The sequence below is a fragment of the Parus major genome, chromosome 9 (genome assembly GCF_001522545.3).
Source record: "Parus major isolate Abel chromosome 9, Parus_major1.1, whole genome shotgun sequence".
NCBI lineage: Eukaryota > Metazoa > Chordata > Aves > Passeriformes > Paridae > Parus > Parus major.
The window spans coordinates 10,647,584-10,663,175 of record NC_031778.1 but is presented as its reverse complement, the minus strand read 5'-3'; the positions used below and the strand labels follow the sequence as shown (position 1 = coordinate 10,663,175).

Here is a 15,592-nt window from a genome sequence, read left to right as displayed (position 1 = left end):
GGAAAGAAATTAATGGCTGTATCATATAAAAATATATTGAGTATCATTTGTGTTATTCCTGATGAATAATACAGCAGTACAGAAACAACCAGTACCCTTTGTACTTTCACCTTTGGCCAATCTGTTTGCAGAAAGCTGTCTTAATTCATCCTAGTATAAAAAAGAATAATTTAACACACCCATGTCTTTATCCAAAATAACACATAAATTAATCAACTGAGTTACCTGCTGTTTTTTTTTTTAATCTATGCATATTTCCATAAATATAATGTATATACATATTTATACAAGGAGAATTTGAGCATGTCCAGTACAATGGCCTTACCTATGCCTTGACTATACAATGAAGAGAGTACTTGTAAAAGCAAAAAAGCTGTGATTCATACATGGGTATAAATGAAGTCAAATCAAAACCAAGTCCAAAAGAAATCATATCCTGCCTAAGTAAGGCTGGATATGACATCTTCAGTGACTTTCATGATTATATTAAAGCTCCTGAAAAATACTAGTTAATAGTATTTTCCCAGCTCTATGAAAGATAGATTTGAAAGAAATTTAAGAGAACATCCCAATGAATCAGAAACAGATCATGTGACCACTTTTCTGACTTGTCAAGGTGCTCCCACTTTTAGGTTTTTTTTTCATTTACTAGTTAAAAACACCTCTTCATATTGTGTCTAGTATCAGAACTCAGACAATAAATCAGCCATCCACCAGAGTGGATGAATGCCTCTCATCACAGAAGGGCAAGCAGAGAAATATGCTTTCATCTCCAGCCATAATTAATTGCTATACAGTAATTTTTTTGTAATCCATTCTACACTATGTAGCTTCTGTACAGCTTCATTAGGCAGACACATTTTACTGCAGACAAAAGGCTAAAAACATGGGGCAAAAAGAATAATTTTGATTCTATCAAAAGTTCACAAATCAATACACAAACCTGATGTCTGCATATGTATTAATTCATCCCCTGGCTTGCAGACATGTAAGACCACACATAATAACAGGGATGGTCTAACCAGCAGAGGACATGAGCTCACTCAGATTACCAGCTATTTTATTTCTCTAGGTTCATCTTTCACAGAGGGTAAGTTTCCATGATGACAAGCTGAGAGTTAAATAAATGCCTTCTCTCAGTTTACAAATGTAGCTGCAAGCACTTTATCCATATAGACATTAGAAACGCGAAAAAAAAAATTAAAACACTAATGATGCTTAATTTTTATGCTGTACATAAAGCATCAGGAAAAATTGCTTTTCAGTGAGTAGGAGCAGTACAGACAATTCTTAAAGCAGAAATATGGAAACATGCAGGCAGGGAATAGAGCAAAAAGAAGGCATACAGATGGTGAAAACCAAACATAGAAAAGCTGTCAGACAACACCAGTGAGTCTCTACCTATGCTAACATCCTTCAGTAGACTGATGCATGTATATAGTGTTCTTCTCCTTGGTCTGTCATTCCAGCACCTGCAGGATATAAACTACTTGAGCTATAGATGTCCTGAAGATTGTTTAACAGCAACTCATGAATCATCTTCCATGGATGTATCTTACTCCCTTTAGAATTTCTACTTTCTTTGGTCTCAACAACATTCTGAGTCAATGGGCTCATTGTTCTATTATTTATCGTGAAGTTAGTTCTTTTTATTTTAATCTTGCTGACTCTCTACTGGGCATCATGTGATACCTGTATTGGCAGAACCTGAATAATTCCCACTTCATTTCTCCATACTACTCCTGGTTTTCCAAATCTCTTACATACAGCTTCCCAATAGTTTCTTTACCAAGTAAAAACTCCTAACATTTGAGACTTCTTGCCTAAAATGATCCCATTCCCCCCATCATGACTGATTACAAACATGGTTGTTTGATTTCCTGAGCTGCACAGTTACACATCATCCCTCAGAACTGCAGTAAATAAGAAATAAAGCAGATATGAACGCTCACAACAGCAATACAATCTGGAAGTAAGGGTTAGTTGCTATATAATTTCTTCCAATTTCTGTGTGCTTGGATTAATCTGTAAACATCCTGTCAAGCATACAAAACTGTACAGTTATTTATTAACATCACCTAGCTACAAAAGATCAAAAAATCTCCAAGTTGTTTACTTAAAACATAAAATCTGATTATATACATGAAACTGTTAGTTCACCTAAGCATGCAAGTAAAGCAAAAACCAAGTGTCAGTAATATAACATGACAATATATAACACCTGAAGCTTAATCAAACGTTTTTCAGAATTAAGGATTTCAAAAAACTGAATTTTGAGACCCATTATGTAGCATATACAATAACACAAAAAATGCTACCACCCTGCAAGAAAATGTATGTTTTCAGTGATGCAGTTGAAAGAATTAACACACCTAGTTGCAGTGAAAGTAAGGGGCTCTATGTTAACATTCTCTTTACATTTTTTAGATATTACTGGCAATACAGAGAGAAAACACAGCCCTATCAAAACAAAGTGATCCATAAAAAATTATTTGACACATCCTAAACAGTTTGTAGTGTAATTACATCCTTATGATTCCCTTATTTAAAATATACCTATTTTGCCAAATGCTTCTCGTAGTTCTTCAAGCTCCTCACGAGATATAGTAGTTATGTTGTTCTCCATCTTCAGACAGCAGAGATGTCGTCCTCAATTGCTAATACCTAATAATAATAATAATAATAATAATAATAATAAAGAGGTAAGATATAAGGCAGGCTGTAATTCCAGACACACAGGTTACTGATCTATTCAACAAGAGGTACCAGACATGAATGACATGTCCAGGCCTGTCACACTTAAAACATAACAAACACTTTAAAGTACATCAAATACCTAGCAATTCTTTCCACTGTAATAGTGAGTGAAAATTAACAATAGCAGCCCCTGTTTACATACATTTGATGTTTTCATTTGCATAGAGTAAGCACTGGCCAGCAACCTATCTCCATTTCTTGAGTGGTTTTCAAGCATTAAAATCTCCTCACACTTCAGCAGACAATTTTTGGAAACACTAATTTCTAAGTGAGATGCAGTCTCATTGCCAAGCAGTGGTTAGTGCTGGCATCTAGTCTTGCAAAGCACTGAGCACTCCAACATTTACACAACACAAACCTCAGTTGGACACTTCCAAGTACCTGCCTACAATCCGTCAGTGAACACTGGGGAGCCTTTCCACAACGGCCCCAGGAGGTACCACCTCCTGAACTCCACCACTCTTCTGACACCCAGTTGTCTCCTACCACTGTCAAAGAGCTGCATGAAGGCTTTTACTCTGCAAAGATTGGAGTCTTAGTGGGAATCATTCTCTACTGACTTCCTTAGAAAAGAAGAAAATTGAAGGCGCCTTCACAAGGGTTGATAAACTCCTGTGAAAGATTCTCCCTCTTGTCAAAGATGTACTACAAGAGGAAGATTCAGATTTATTGGTAGTAAGTGCAGCTGTGTAAAGAAGTCACACACAGTTGTCTCAACACACAAGTTAAGATTTGCATTTGCTATTTTCCACCGTGCAGTGCCACTGGCACACACAAAGCAAACCCAGGGCATGACAACCCTGCCTGCACCAAGTTCTGAGCAGCACCTGGCTGGAGAAAGAGAGAGAGCACAAGGTGCTACAGGTGGGGTTGTGCCTGTCTTAAATGTCCAAGTTTCATCTTTGCTCTCACTTTATAAGCCAAAAGTGGCTGAAATCCACCTTACATAAATATTTTCATCAAAGCTGTTCTAAGCTTGCCTGAGTTTTCCTTCTGCTGTAGTGATTTTGCTTTAGAGCAAGAAAAAACATATTCCTGGTATGACCAAGCTCAAAATAAATATATTCAAATCTGCTATATGCAGCTGCTTCTTCCCCAAAAATCGTGCATGCTAGCAGAAGGGGACTGTTACCTGCTTGGACAAGACTCTAGAAGAAACCTGACTTCTTGGTTTTACCATGAATCATGCCCTTAGGAGAGACAGTACCTTTGTTTCCCACCTTTTGTGGAAAATTTTATTCCACAATGCTGTATAAACAGAGCTCTTAAACAAGAGTGGGCTGTTCTAAATAGAACTTGTCTACTTGGGTTAGTATTTTCTGTGTCTTCACTGGGACTGCTGCTGTGGGTCACACAGGATATGGCCTTGAGTGTGGGTGGCAAGTTAAGTCTTTTTCCTTCATGTCACTAGATCTTATTTAAGTACTAAAATCCTCCTTACCTGTTTTGCTAAGCTTACTAACAGTAGGTACCAATCTCCATACTGAAAAGAAAAAAAAATAAAATATATATTCAGAAAGAATAACCTTTCACATAGATGTTTCTGGAGGTGCAAGTACCTTCATTAGGAACCTGATGTGGCAATTAAAGAAATAATGAACTATGGAAAAATTGGTGAAAAAAAAAGAGAAAACATTCAAATGCAAATTACTAAGGAAATTTAACAGGCTTCAAATCTTAAAAAAACAACACCAAAAACCAAACAGATGACACTCCTCTGAAATACAGAAATGGCATGACAAAGCATAAGTGAAATATTTAGCTACGCAAGTATAAAAGACAACAGCATTTTTGCTGGCACCATTAATGTTTTTAACTGTTTACCATTATCATGACTCAGATCTTATAAATTTCTGCACAGTTGCATGCAATTAGTTTTGCTCCTGCCCTTTTATGATTAAAGATTCAGATTTTCTGTCATATTCTATTTTATAAAACAGCAATCTTTGATTTCCAAAGACGTTGATTATTTCAGTTACACAGTAGAAACATCTGTTCTTGAATGATGCAGAAAAATAAAGCTAATAACTGTTCTAAAGAGACAGCCTTTAATAGCCTATGATATTATTATGGGGTAAATTATCTGGTCAATCAAATAGCAGAAGTACTGCAATCATGGTTCAGGCATTCAGGAGAGACAGAATTTGAACATTCAGAGACAACACCTTAACTAGTTAGACATTTCAGACAATTCCAGTCCACAAACAGGGACCTTCTATCAAAGCTAATAAATACCTTGCACACCCAGGCTCATCACCACCCAAGATGACTCAGGGCACAGGCAATTCTGACAAGATTTACCCTCCAAAGGTACGTGTGTCTCAGAACTATGACTACTTGTTGAAAGGTATATAGATTTACAGTGAACATTTCTCTGTACTCTGAGAGTGTTCATATGACACTTAGACTTTCTGTAGTCTCTGCTTACATGAAACCATTTTGTGCTGCTCCAGGACAGGGTAGGTACAGACACTGTTTTAATGCTGATGAAGTACCCTTGATCCTCTCTTTAGTCCTTGAAAATATGCTTAACATGAACCAACAATATTTATGTAGTCCTAGTCTGCTTTCTATGCCCAGAAGGCTTTTTCAATCTAAGGACAATTCACTGGACTCTGCTGGAAATTATCCACATCCAGCATAAGACAGATACAAACTACAACTGGTACCATCGTGGTATTTCTTTGTGTGCAGAGGAGTATCAGTGGCTGAGCAGCCACAAAGCATGAAGTGAATAGGGCCAAGAGCAGTTCCTGCCACATTTTTGACCTGTTATCAAAGCTGTCAGAAAAAACAGAGCACTTAATTGGCAATCAGGCCCAATAGTTGTCTCCATCCATGCAGGCAAGTGGCAATTTCTTTTCTAGTTCTTCATTTCAAATTCTATTTGCCTCATTTCCACACGCAGCTGCTACTGCAGTGACAATGGAGTTTAGAATGCTGACTCGAGAGCTTATTTTCTTTTGTTGCTGTTCTTTTTGTCTGCATCAGGGACACACCTCCTCCATCCCTGCTGAAAATACTGCCTATTGCTGCATCATTCTTAAAGCTGTTGTCTATAATGACAGCCAAGAGAGCGTCATTTGCATATACAGGTTGTGCTTTTATGTCAACAACCAGCTGGTTATTACTATGTACTATCTATAATTACAAAACATGAAAATTCTCCTTCTCTTATTTGGCTTTGAATCTGCTACAGATTTTAATGGAAACCACCCCCCCAATACAGTTTTTAACCTGCAGTATTCCTGTGTTAGTTATCCAGGATGCTTTAAGTTGATGTGATGAGAACAGGGTAGCTTTCAAGAACTATTGGTGTCTTTTAATCTCTCAAAGGAATAAGCTAGGAATTCTGTCCAGTCTCAGTGAGAAAATAATGCATTATAAGGTATAAGACACACAAAAGAAACTTTAAAACAAGCATATCCATCACATATTCCCTGTAGACAGTAAGGAAAGAGGAAATGCTAATTAAAAATTACTGGAAATATTTGCATATAATAAAGATTTGAGCAATGGGACTAATACACAGAATGCTAGCTTGGTATGAACACACAGAGGTTTCTGATGTTTTTCAAGAAGATAAAACTATCCAGGTTTGTTTGTTCTGTTTATTTTTTGGTTTCCCCTCCCCAACTTATCTCAAACTGAAAGAACTTTTTACTTATGCCAAGATTATTCTTGTCCTTCAAGTAAAAAGATGGTTTGGGGCCAATTGAATTGATCCTTTAATAAAGGACAAATTGTATTAAGTGTTGCACTAGTGGTCTGTAATAAAACAGCAGTGGAGATTACCTCTTCTTAATTTAATACAGGTTAAGTTTTTATCTTATTGTGATAAGTCTCAATCTTTATGACAAAATGAATAATCATTAGAGTTCAGTGACTTCAGAATTTTATTATTATTGTTGTTTACCTGGGTATAGGATATGGAAAGATAGCTTATCTTTCCTGTATCACTGGTAAGGCTGCAGCAGACATCATTAGGAAAGAAATGCACTGTATCCAAAGTGAAAGAAGCCTCTATTGTGGAACACAGTCACGGAATCACAGAATGTCAGGTTGGGAGGCACCAGAAGTATTACCCAGTCCAACCTTTCTTGGCAAAAGCACTCTCTGGACAAGATGGTCCAGCAGCCTGCCCAGCCAAATCTTGGAAGTCTCCAATGTTGAGGAATGCACCACTACCCTGGGAAGACTTTTCCAATGGCTGACTGTTCCTCTTTGTGAAAAATTGTCTTGTGACCAATTGGAATGACCCCAGAAGAAACCTCTAGATGTTACCCCTCCTCTTTTCCATGTGACTTCTTTTAAAAGGGAGTAAGCACCCTTTAAATACTGGAACATGGTGATAAGGTCTCCCCTAAACCTTCTTTTTGCAAGGCTGAACAAACCCAGTTCTCTCAGTCTTTTCTCCTATGGCAGTTTTTGGTCCTCTAATCATCTTTGTGGCCCTTCCCTGGAGCCCCCCAGCCTGTCTGTCCACATCTTTCTTTGTGGCAGGAATCAAAACTGGACACAGTATCCCAGGTGTGGCCAGCTCTCTAATTAGTTCAGAAAGAACCACCTAACACACCTATAGACTGATGAGCAGTGGTCTTTATAAAGAAAAAAGATTAAAAAATAGATCCACTCCAAATGCAGCAAAGATGATACTTATCGATCTTAAAAACAGGAGAGCACCAAAAGGTCAAATTAGCTATACACATACATACACCCATATGTGTATACATACATACATACATCTATACACACACACACAAACATACATATATATATATAAAGGTAGTGCAAGAGTACAAGCACAGGGCTAATTTTTGAAAGAAGAGACGGGGTATTCATATGGTATAAATTACAGTTACTATCAGAGGAGTATAGAGAGCAAAGCTCTTCCAGTATGATACAGTCACTCTGAAGCTTCACAGCCTGGAACACTCAGAGATTATGTTTTTCAGTCTGGATATATTTGTGATGATCAAAAGTATTTAATTACTAGAAGTTAGAGGAAAACAATAAAGAAATATATAAACCGATATTCAACATATAAGCCAATAATCCATGGAATTTTCCTCAGTCTTTTATGAATGGCATTACATAAAAAACAAGGTACAATTTAAGAAGGAAAAACAGTATTTTTAACTTAATCAAAAACTGCATGCACTGACCTTTGTTAAAGGAAGACTATCACACCAGCCACAGAGATAAATTTTCTGTCCGCAAAATATGTGTCTCATGAAAGGAGGACTAGATGTACACTAAAATTAATTACTCACTCCATAGGAATTTATTCAACATAGTACAGTAACCCTGGTCAATAACAGAATCAACATTTCTTCTGTGACTTTAAGATAAACAAGGATGACTCATAAATAAGCAGTGAAACAAGCTGAGTTATCTAATTTTTAGACTGGTCTTGGGCCTACTCTGAGTTCACTTACTGTGGTATAAGTACAGAACCATTTCATGAGGCTCAGGGCAGGATTAAGAGCAACTCTCTTATAAGGCAGACAAAAGCTTATTTGAGAAAGATACCTTTGCATCCACACAAAATGCCTCCAGCTTCCTTTGGCTGCTGAGTGTACAGAATAGCCATGCAAATTTATCAACAGTATCAGTTTCACGCAGTTTCCTCTGCATGCATCATTCAAGAGGATCTCAAACTGCCTGTGCTTTGTGTTGTTGTAGTCAGCAGTTCAAATAAAATATATCAAGAGAAACCTTACCTATGCCTATACCACTTGTAGGCAAGTAATTTTGAAAAAGGGCTGTTGCACGCTGAGTTCATGGAAGAACCTTTCATAAAGCATTCTATAAACCTAACCTGTTTACAGTCTAGCTACACCAACATTTTGGGCTGAATTTCCCCAAACGGATTATCTCAGATCACACGTGACTCATTCTGCTTTGGTTAATTAGTTATTTTTTCAAGATTTCTACAAGTTTCACCTGCTTCCATCACAGAGCTCTGAGTACTGCCATCAAGAACAAATCTGAAATAGTGACATTCTCTGTGAAACTGGGACATTGAGGTGACACAAGTCAAGATCACCAGCCCTGCAGAGCTGTGCACACAACTTACTACATTCTAATTATATTTGTGATGTTTATGAATACTGTCATCCCTAATAGTAGTTACAGTGAAATCACTTCTGCAAGTAACAGAACAGCAAAGGAGTCAATTTTTTTTAATTTCTGTAATACAGAGTGTCCAAGGCTCCCTATCTGATAGCAAACCATTTCTAGGCAAATACATAAATAAAGCTGCTTCCATGCAACAAGAAGCTTTTCTTTAGGACTTGAAAATACCAGGCAAATCAGTATTAGAAAAATAGAAATGAGATTTTTCTTACAGATCTCTTGATAAGACCCAACATTTCTGTTTTTCAGAACACAAGATCAGATTGTCTACAAAAACAATGTACTCCTTAATCTGAAGCAAAATCATTCTACTTTTGAGATGAGATTTATGTTTTCCATGATGAAAATGTCAAGGTTCAGCACCTTAACAATCTTCATATTTTATGTAATTCAGACATATTACCTTTCCAATAAATTATGGAGCACAGAATCAAAGTATATAATACAAAATAATAAACTGTGCCATAATACAACAGCAAATTAAAGGACACAAGGTTTCCCTACAGAATTTTTAACATGGTTAGATTCAAAAACTTTGACCCAAAGTGTAATTGGGATACGTTGAATCTGCTAAAGTGGCACTTGTTCTCATTTTTATTAAGAACAGCTTTTAGCTTGATGAAAGTTCAATAAAAGCATGTAGATGGTATCCAAATTATGTCAGGAGAAGTACCGACATAAGGAAAATGGAAGCGTAGGAAGAGCCTGAATACACACTAGCTATAAATCTTAATTACCTTTTATGCTATCTCAACATCTTTCTTGGTTTTCATTCCTCAACAACACAAATATTTAATCAAGAAGAAGAACACAAAAGGCATAAGGACTTAATTTTTAACATAAACATATCAATTATCCACCAATAAGACTTTAAAGTTTCCACTTTAAAGTGTTTTCAGATATTTTATTCACTTTTCATTGTGCATAAAAGCAGCTTATGAAATAGAATAAACAAGAATAGAGTTATTGCATTCTAGAGTAGAAAAGGATGGTCCTATTAGGTCTTTTTAAAGATGTTTGAGCCCATGGTAGGCAAACAGCTTGGAAACACAAGTTTAAATGCCAGGATGACATCAGAAGCTCAGAAGGTGTGCTGCCAACCTAAAGCAGTTCAGTTCTGGAACATCCTATCAAGCCTTACAGCTGGCCTAAAGGAGATTAGTTACTTTGGCATTCAGGTGCAGGACATCATCCATATTACCACAGCAAAGTTATTATGGTTATTAACAACACGTTTTTCAATTGTATTCCAGCAGCTTCAACTGGAGTCAGCTGCATTTGCAGATTTTCACAGTCTCTAATAATCACGGCATAAATAAAATAATGAAAAACTTCAGAAACAATTAAGTGTAATGCAATTGCAATCTCCTTCCAAGAAAGAGGGAAGCAGTTCTTGTTTGTTGCTGCTATGGAAACACAAGTATTAGTGTAAACATTTGAAGTCTCAGTTCCACAGTTCATTACACAGAATGTCATAGACATACTAATATTTTGATTTTCCAATATGGAAGTATTTCATCCAACAATAAAATCTACATGCTGTTACTAACACACAATTGCAACACAAAGAGAGGAAACAATGGGCAAAACAGTGTCAGAAGTGGGACTAGGGAATTCCCCTGGGAGACACAAGACCACACAGAAGACCTTCCATTCATTAAGCAAATCCTGTAACAAATGTCTCCTCAAGCATGCTGAAAAATGTATATTTGTATAAACCACTAGGATTGTAATACATGTGACCTTGTGGGTGTTGTTCTAACCTTCCCAACATAAATCATTTTAGTGCTGTTTTGCTTCCACCTTATCGTCCAGAGTCTAGAAGATTTTTTACCTTTTACTGACACAGTTAAAACTAGTGCTTACAAAGGAAATTCACAAGTTCTGGTATAAAACTTGCTATCCATTTCTGCTGCGTGGCTTACACTTGAGAGATCCATTTTCACTTCTGTGTTTCTGATATATGACAACATACAATTACTACCAGGTCCACATCTATTTGCCATTAAAGTCACATGTATTTCCAATGAAAAACTTCATTCCCTTTAGTCATTAACCTGTTTGTCACAGACAGCTCAAGAACACTACTTAAACTGTCCACTGTAACCCACAAAAATAATGCTAACAGAAGTGAAGCAACCCCACCACCACATCTTTTTATCCAAAAATCTGAAGCAGGATTTTTGAACATAAATTAAGCATTTAAAGGCACTGTTCTGAAAGCAAAACTCCTGCTTTCACATTTCACACATGGCAATGTATTTAAGCAGTCCATAATTGCAGACCTACATTCAAATTAATTAGCAAGGAAATGACAGAATTAAGGTGAATTGGTAGAAGAAACCTCTTTACATATGTAAACATCAAAATGTTTATGGTGGTCCAGGAAGCATTTGACTGAGCCTTGACCAGAAAAAGTTCAATCAATATAATGTATTGTTTCATTTATCTGACATCTTATCTCTTATCACCATCAATGTCATTTGCTTTCTGAATAGGTCATTTGATACACTCCAAAATTCAGTTTATTATACTGAAATCTATATCCCATGCTGATTCATCATTTGGCTTCCCTTTACATAAATGTGCTAGACCCTCCTTCCTGGAGAACTTGTTCAAGCTCCCATCGAGCACCTTTCCTGCTCTTCCTGTTCCAAAGGCTTCCCTCACCTCACTGACCTTGTCCTCATATGAGTAACTTTGCTTGTGCATCACTTCTGAATGCATCCACACAGTGACCTGGAATATGTCCTGTCTCTGGAGGGCCACAGTGGGCAAGATCATGCTTTCCAGCTAACACTGGAAGCTGCTACCGCAGATGCTGAGACCAAAGGCAAGGAAAAAAATACAGGCTGAAGCAAAACTACAGCAGTCAAACACAGGAATAGTGATAAAATTAATTTCTACGAAGGTCAAAGCACCATAGCAGTCTTAGCATGCAAATACATGTTAGAAGGAAAGAGTACCAGTAACACAGAGAAAATTAGATGAAAAACTAGGAAACAGTTTACTCATAAAACCCCTTTGATTACCAGTAACTGCTCTGAAGAACAGAATTATTTTTTAAATCCAAACTTGAAGTGTCTTTGTGACATTTCATTAGAGCAAACTACACTAAAATATAAATGGAAAGGCTACACTACTAAAAGCAAGTTCATTCAGCAACTCCATCCTCAAGTCATTCTTTTGTGTCTAGGCTGACATTACATATCAAGTTTACAACAGCAAAAGAGAGAGTTAAAAGACACACTAGCAAATGATACTTAATCTCTTTCTTCCTCTGTCTAGGTTTAGGAACATGGAGCTTTTGTTAGTATGCAACTACAATGACAAATATAAGCTGCATTATTTTTAAAGGAAATTACAGTTGGAAAACATTCCAAAATTATTACTGAAATACCTGTATCAATAAAAAAATCATACTCGAAGCTCATGATGTGTTGACAGAACCCTCACTTGACAGTAGGACATTTTGGGTATCCCAGTACTCTCAATTAAGACTCATAGGTCAGAGATTATGCTTTAATTATTCTTTTTCTTACTTAATAAACTATAGCACTGCTAGTTAATTACTAAACAGAAAAGCTAATGAGAAGCAATAGTCTGGATTACAAAAATAACTTTTCAAAAAAACCCCACAAATCAGACCCTAAGCAACTAAAAACCCCATGAAATATGGAATAGCACCTGTCTTCAGTTTTCAAATACTTCCCATTATTATCAGATTAACTTTTTAAGCCCTGCTTTCCAGTAACTGGAAAGACTTGAAGTTTGTTTTAGAATTAAACAGATTCTTGTGTATTTTCCCAACCCCACAAACCGTGCCAAATTACAATTTCACAAGGTATGAGCTTCACGGTTGAGACTTTGCAGGATTTTTCATTCTGTCTATTCCAATCAAAGTGTACTCACCTTCAACTGTTTAATCTTTTACAATGTCACTGATCTTTTGCAAAGCTGTCAGTATTTGTCCCAAGCCTCTGTTTCTTCCAGGTTCGGTGCCACTTGAGAGGCAGGACATACTGTACTCCCTATTCTTTGCTGAGGAACAGGCTTCAGCCTTCTATTGCATTCATAACTTCAGAAAACGACCTTTTTCTTATGCCAACTAGAACATTATGAACCATTTTTCTCTTCTCTGAGCATGAAGATAACATTTAGTTATCACGTAACTGAAAGAGCAGAACTATGAACAAAGCTCTAGGTGAACAAACAGCCTAAGAGGCAGAAACGGAGGGAGGTGTTAAAGCAGCACAACTGCAACACTCCACAGAACTGCCTTTATCCTGCCTTCCCTGTGCCTGTTCTCTGGTAGCTGAAGTAGGAAAACTCAGCTTGCTACAAATAGTAAAACTCCAGCAGAGACACAGGCTAACTCTTACTAATGAACTTAGTTTTAAGGTCACCCCAGAAGTTAATCACGTGAATATCATTAAGAGTAACAAAGCAAATACATTCATTCTGTACTCAGCAGTTGAATTTACAGTCACATATTCTTCATACTCTGGCTAATTGCAGTTATAAAGTAGTACTGAATAGATGAGTGGTGCCAGAATATTTTCCACTTTTCATTAATTATCAGATGGCAGTATGGCCTTCTGACACCCACTAATGCCTCCTTCAGCTCCACATGGTTCAAAAGATTATTAGATTAGACTGATCAGCTACTATACTGCAAGCAAGCCAGGATTTTCTGTCATGGAAAATTCATAGGTTATTTTTGGGTTTCTTTTTTCATTGGTCCAGCTCGAGGGAAAAGGAGGGTCCTCCACAATACATGGCAAAAGCAACTGGCAGTATTTCAAAGCCAGTCTCTGCAGAGCCCACAGATACCCAAGTGCTACCTGCTTGCCAGCTCATAGCTTTAAGGAGCTATGTTTGCCCAACTGCTGAGGATAAAAGGAGCACATTAGTAAATCTGAGTAATTAAAGCTAAATAGTGTATTGTTTGTACCTTCTAAACTAGAAGACTATCTGGGGCACACAGGAAGCTCATTTGCTGGTGCTGTAGTTCTTAATAATTAGGCCAGAATAAAACATCTACAGTTGTTGTCGCCAACTGTCATTTTTAATCATATTTTGTAGATGAAAAAGAACAGAATTCCTGAGCAAATTTATTTTTGTAACTAAATTATTTAAAATCTCGGCCCAAGGATTCCTATGACTAGTAGGTAACTTTATATTCTTTAACAAAAGCCATTTCTGATGCTTTGGTGAAAACTTTGTCACCTCTTTTGCAAACATCAGAAAACAAAATTTAAAAAATAAACCTATCAAAATCTTGTGTTTAAACAATTAATCTTTTTTGATAGTTTGAGCTTGCAATATGAACAGACATCCCTAAGCATTTAAATCATACACTGCAAGCATGCAACAGTGATGAGTTTAAGAAAAAAAAGTCAAAACAAAAAGATATATCTGGACATTTGTACTAAAACAATGAAAATCTAGCATTTTATTCACTGCTGGGAAACAATGCATAAAAGTGGTCATGATTTTTTTAATTCAGAATTTTTGTTTCCTTTTTATAAGTATCATGAAGAAAATAATCTTACGAAATAATGTTAGGTTAATGAAAGCCCTTACAAAGCAAAAAACGATGGTTTAAAAAATTATTTGTTGCTTTAAAATGAATTACCCATAAAGTACCCATTAAGTCCCATAAAGTGAGAAAGATACAATTATACAGTTATTTAACATGTACTAACTATAAGGAACAATACTTACAACACAGAAAACACTGTAAGCTGGATCACCTTTGTAATGAGCCTCTTTGCTGAAACACTGAGTGTTCTTAAATACAATGTATTTACATTTGTTTTGTATTAGCCATTTTAAAATGGCCCACTATAAAGTGACAATTGTTTGCTGTCACAGCCTGCAGTACATGCTACAGCATACCAAAGCTGCCAGATTACAGACCAAAGCCTTTCCAAACCGTGACACTTTCAAAGGAAAACATTAATATTTCTTACACCGTTCCTAAGTCATAACACTTGTTCACACTTTGAGAGCAGATTTTCACATATTGGGCAAATGAAATACATAGCCAAAAAATGACCCTTTGATGATCAGCTGTGGTCAATAGATAAATCAGTTTGTTGGCAAATCAGCTCTTTCACAAGGACAAAATGTCCTGGAGATCATATAAAATAAGCATTTTATTGCACATAATACCTTAACTGATATGTTTTGGATTTTAGTTAGCTACAAGTCTACACCAAAGGAATCATCCTACTCCTACTGACCTTCACAAAAACTCAGTAACTCTGTCACACTGTTTACCATCACTTTACATGGTGACATTTAATGAAAAATAATTCATATTTCTAAGTCTCCAAAATTAATACTCTTTATCATTAAACAATATTATATTTATTAAATATTTTAAACCCTGTTTTTAAGTTTGTAAACATGATACAAAAATATTTATTGTGCTGTTACTGTCACTCAGCAAGTCAGTACTATGCTTAAATTCTGAAGCTTTCCCACTATTGCTGGTCTGTCTACTGCTGGGTGAGGAGTCCTGTGGGAAGCAGCACATCTGAAGGGACATCTTAATGAAGCACTGCTTAGGTAGCACACAGACTCGAGTCAATCACTCATCCAACATATGCTTATTTCATTGAGGAGGGCTGATATGGATTAATCCTATTGAGTTTAAATGCCTAGATGTTAATTTACTTAGTAAAAAGCA

General features: G+C 36.5%; 1 protein-coding gene across 7 annotated transcripts in view; it reads right to left on the bottom strand.

Annotated features, from left to right (window-relative positions):
* PLS1 (plastin 1) overlaps positions 1–15,592 on the bottom strand; it is a 41,079-nt gene that overhangs the window by 20,673 nt on the left and 4,814 nt on the right. For 3 of the 7 annotated variants that reach the window (XM_015637146.3, XM_015637148.3, XM_015637149.3), the window contains exons 2-3: positions 4,199–4,240; positions 2,557–2,664 (exon numbers count right to left, since the gene is read on the bottom strand). In XM_015637146.3, the coding sequence (XP_015492632.1) occupies positions 2,557–2,626 (70 nt within the window). In that variant the 5' untranslated portion in view covers positions 2,627–2,664; positions 4,199–4,240. Of the gene's footprint in view, positions 1–2,556; positions 2,665–4,198; positions 4,241–12,807; positions 13,100–15,592 lie in introns of those variants that run through there. The other 4 variants (XM_015637151.3, XM_015637150.3, XM_015637145.2 and 1 more) reach the window with 2 other exon arrangements.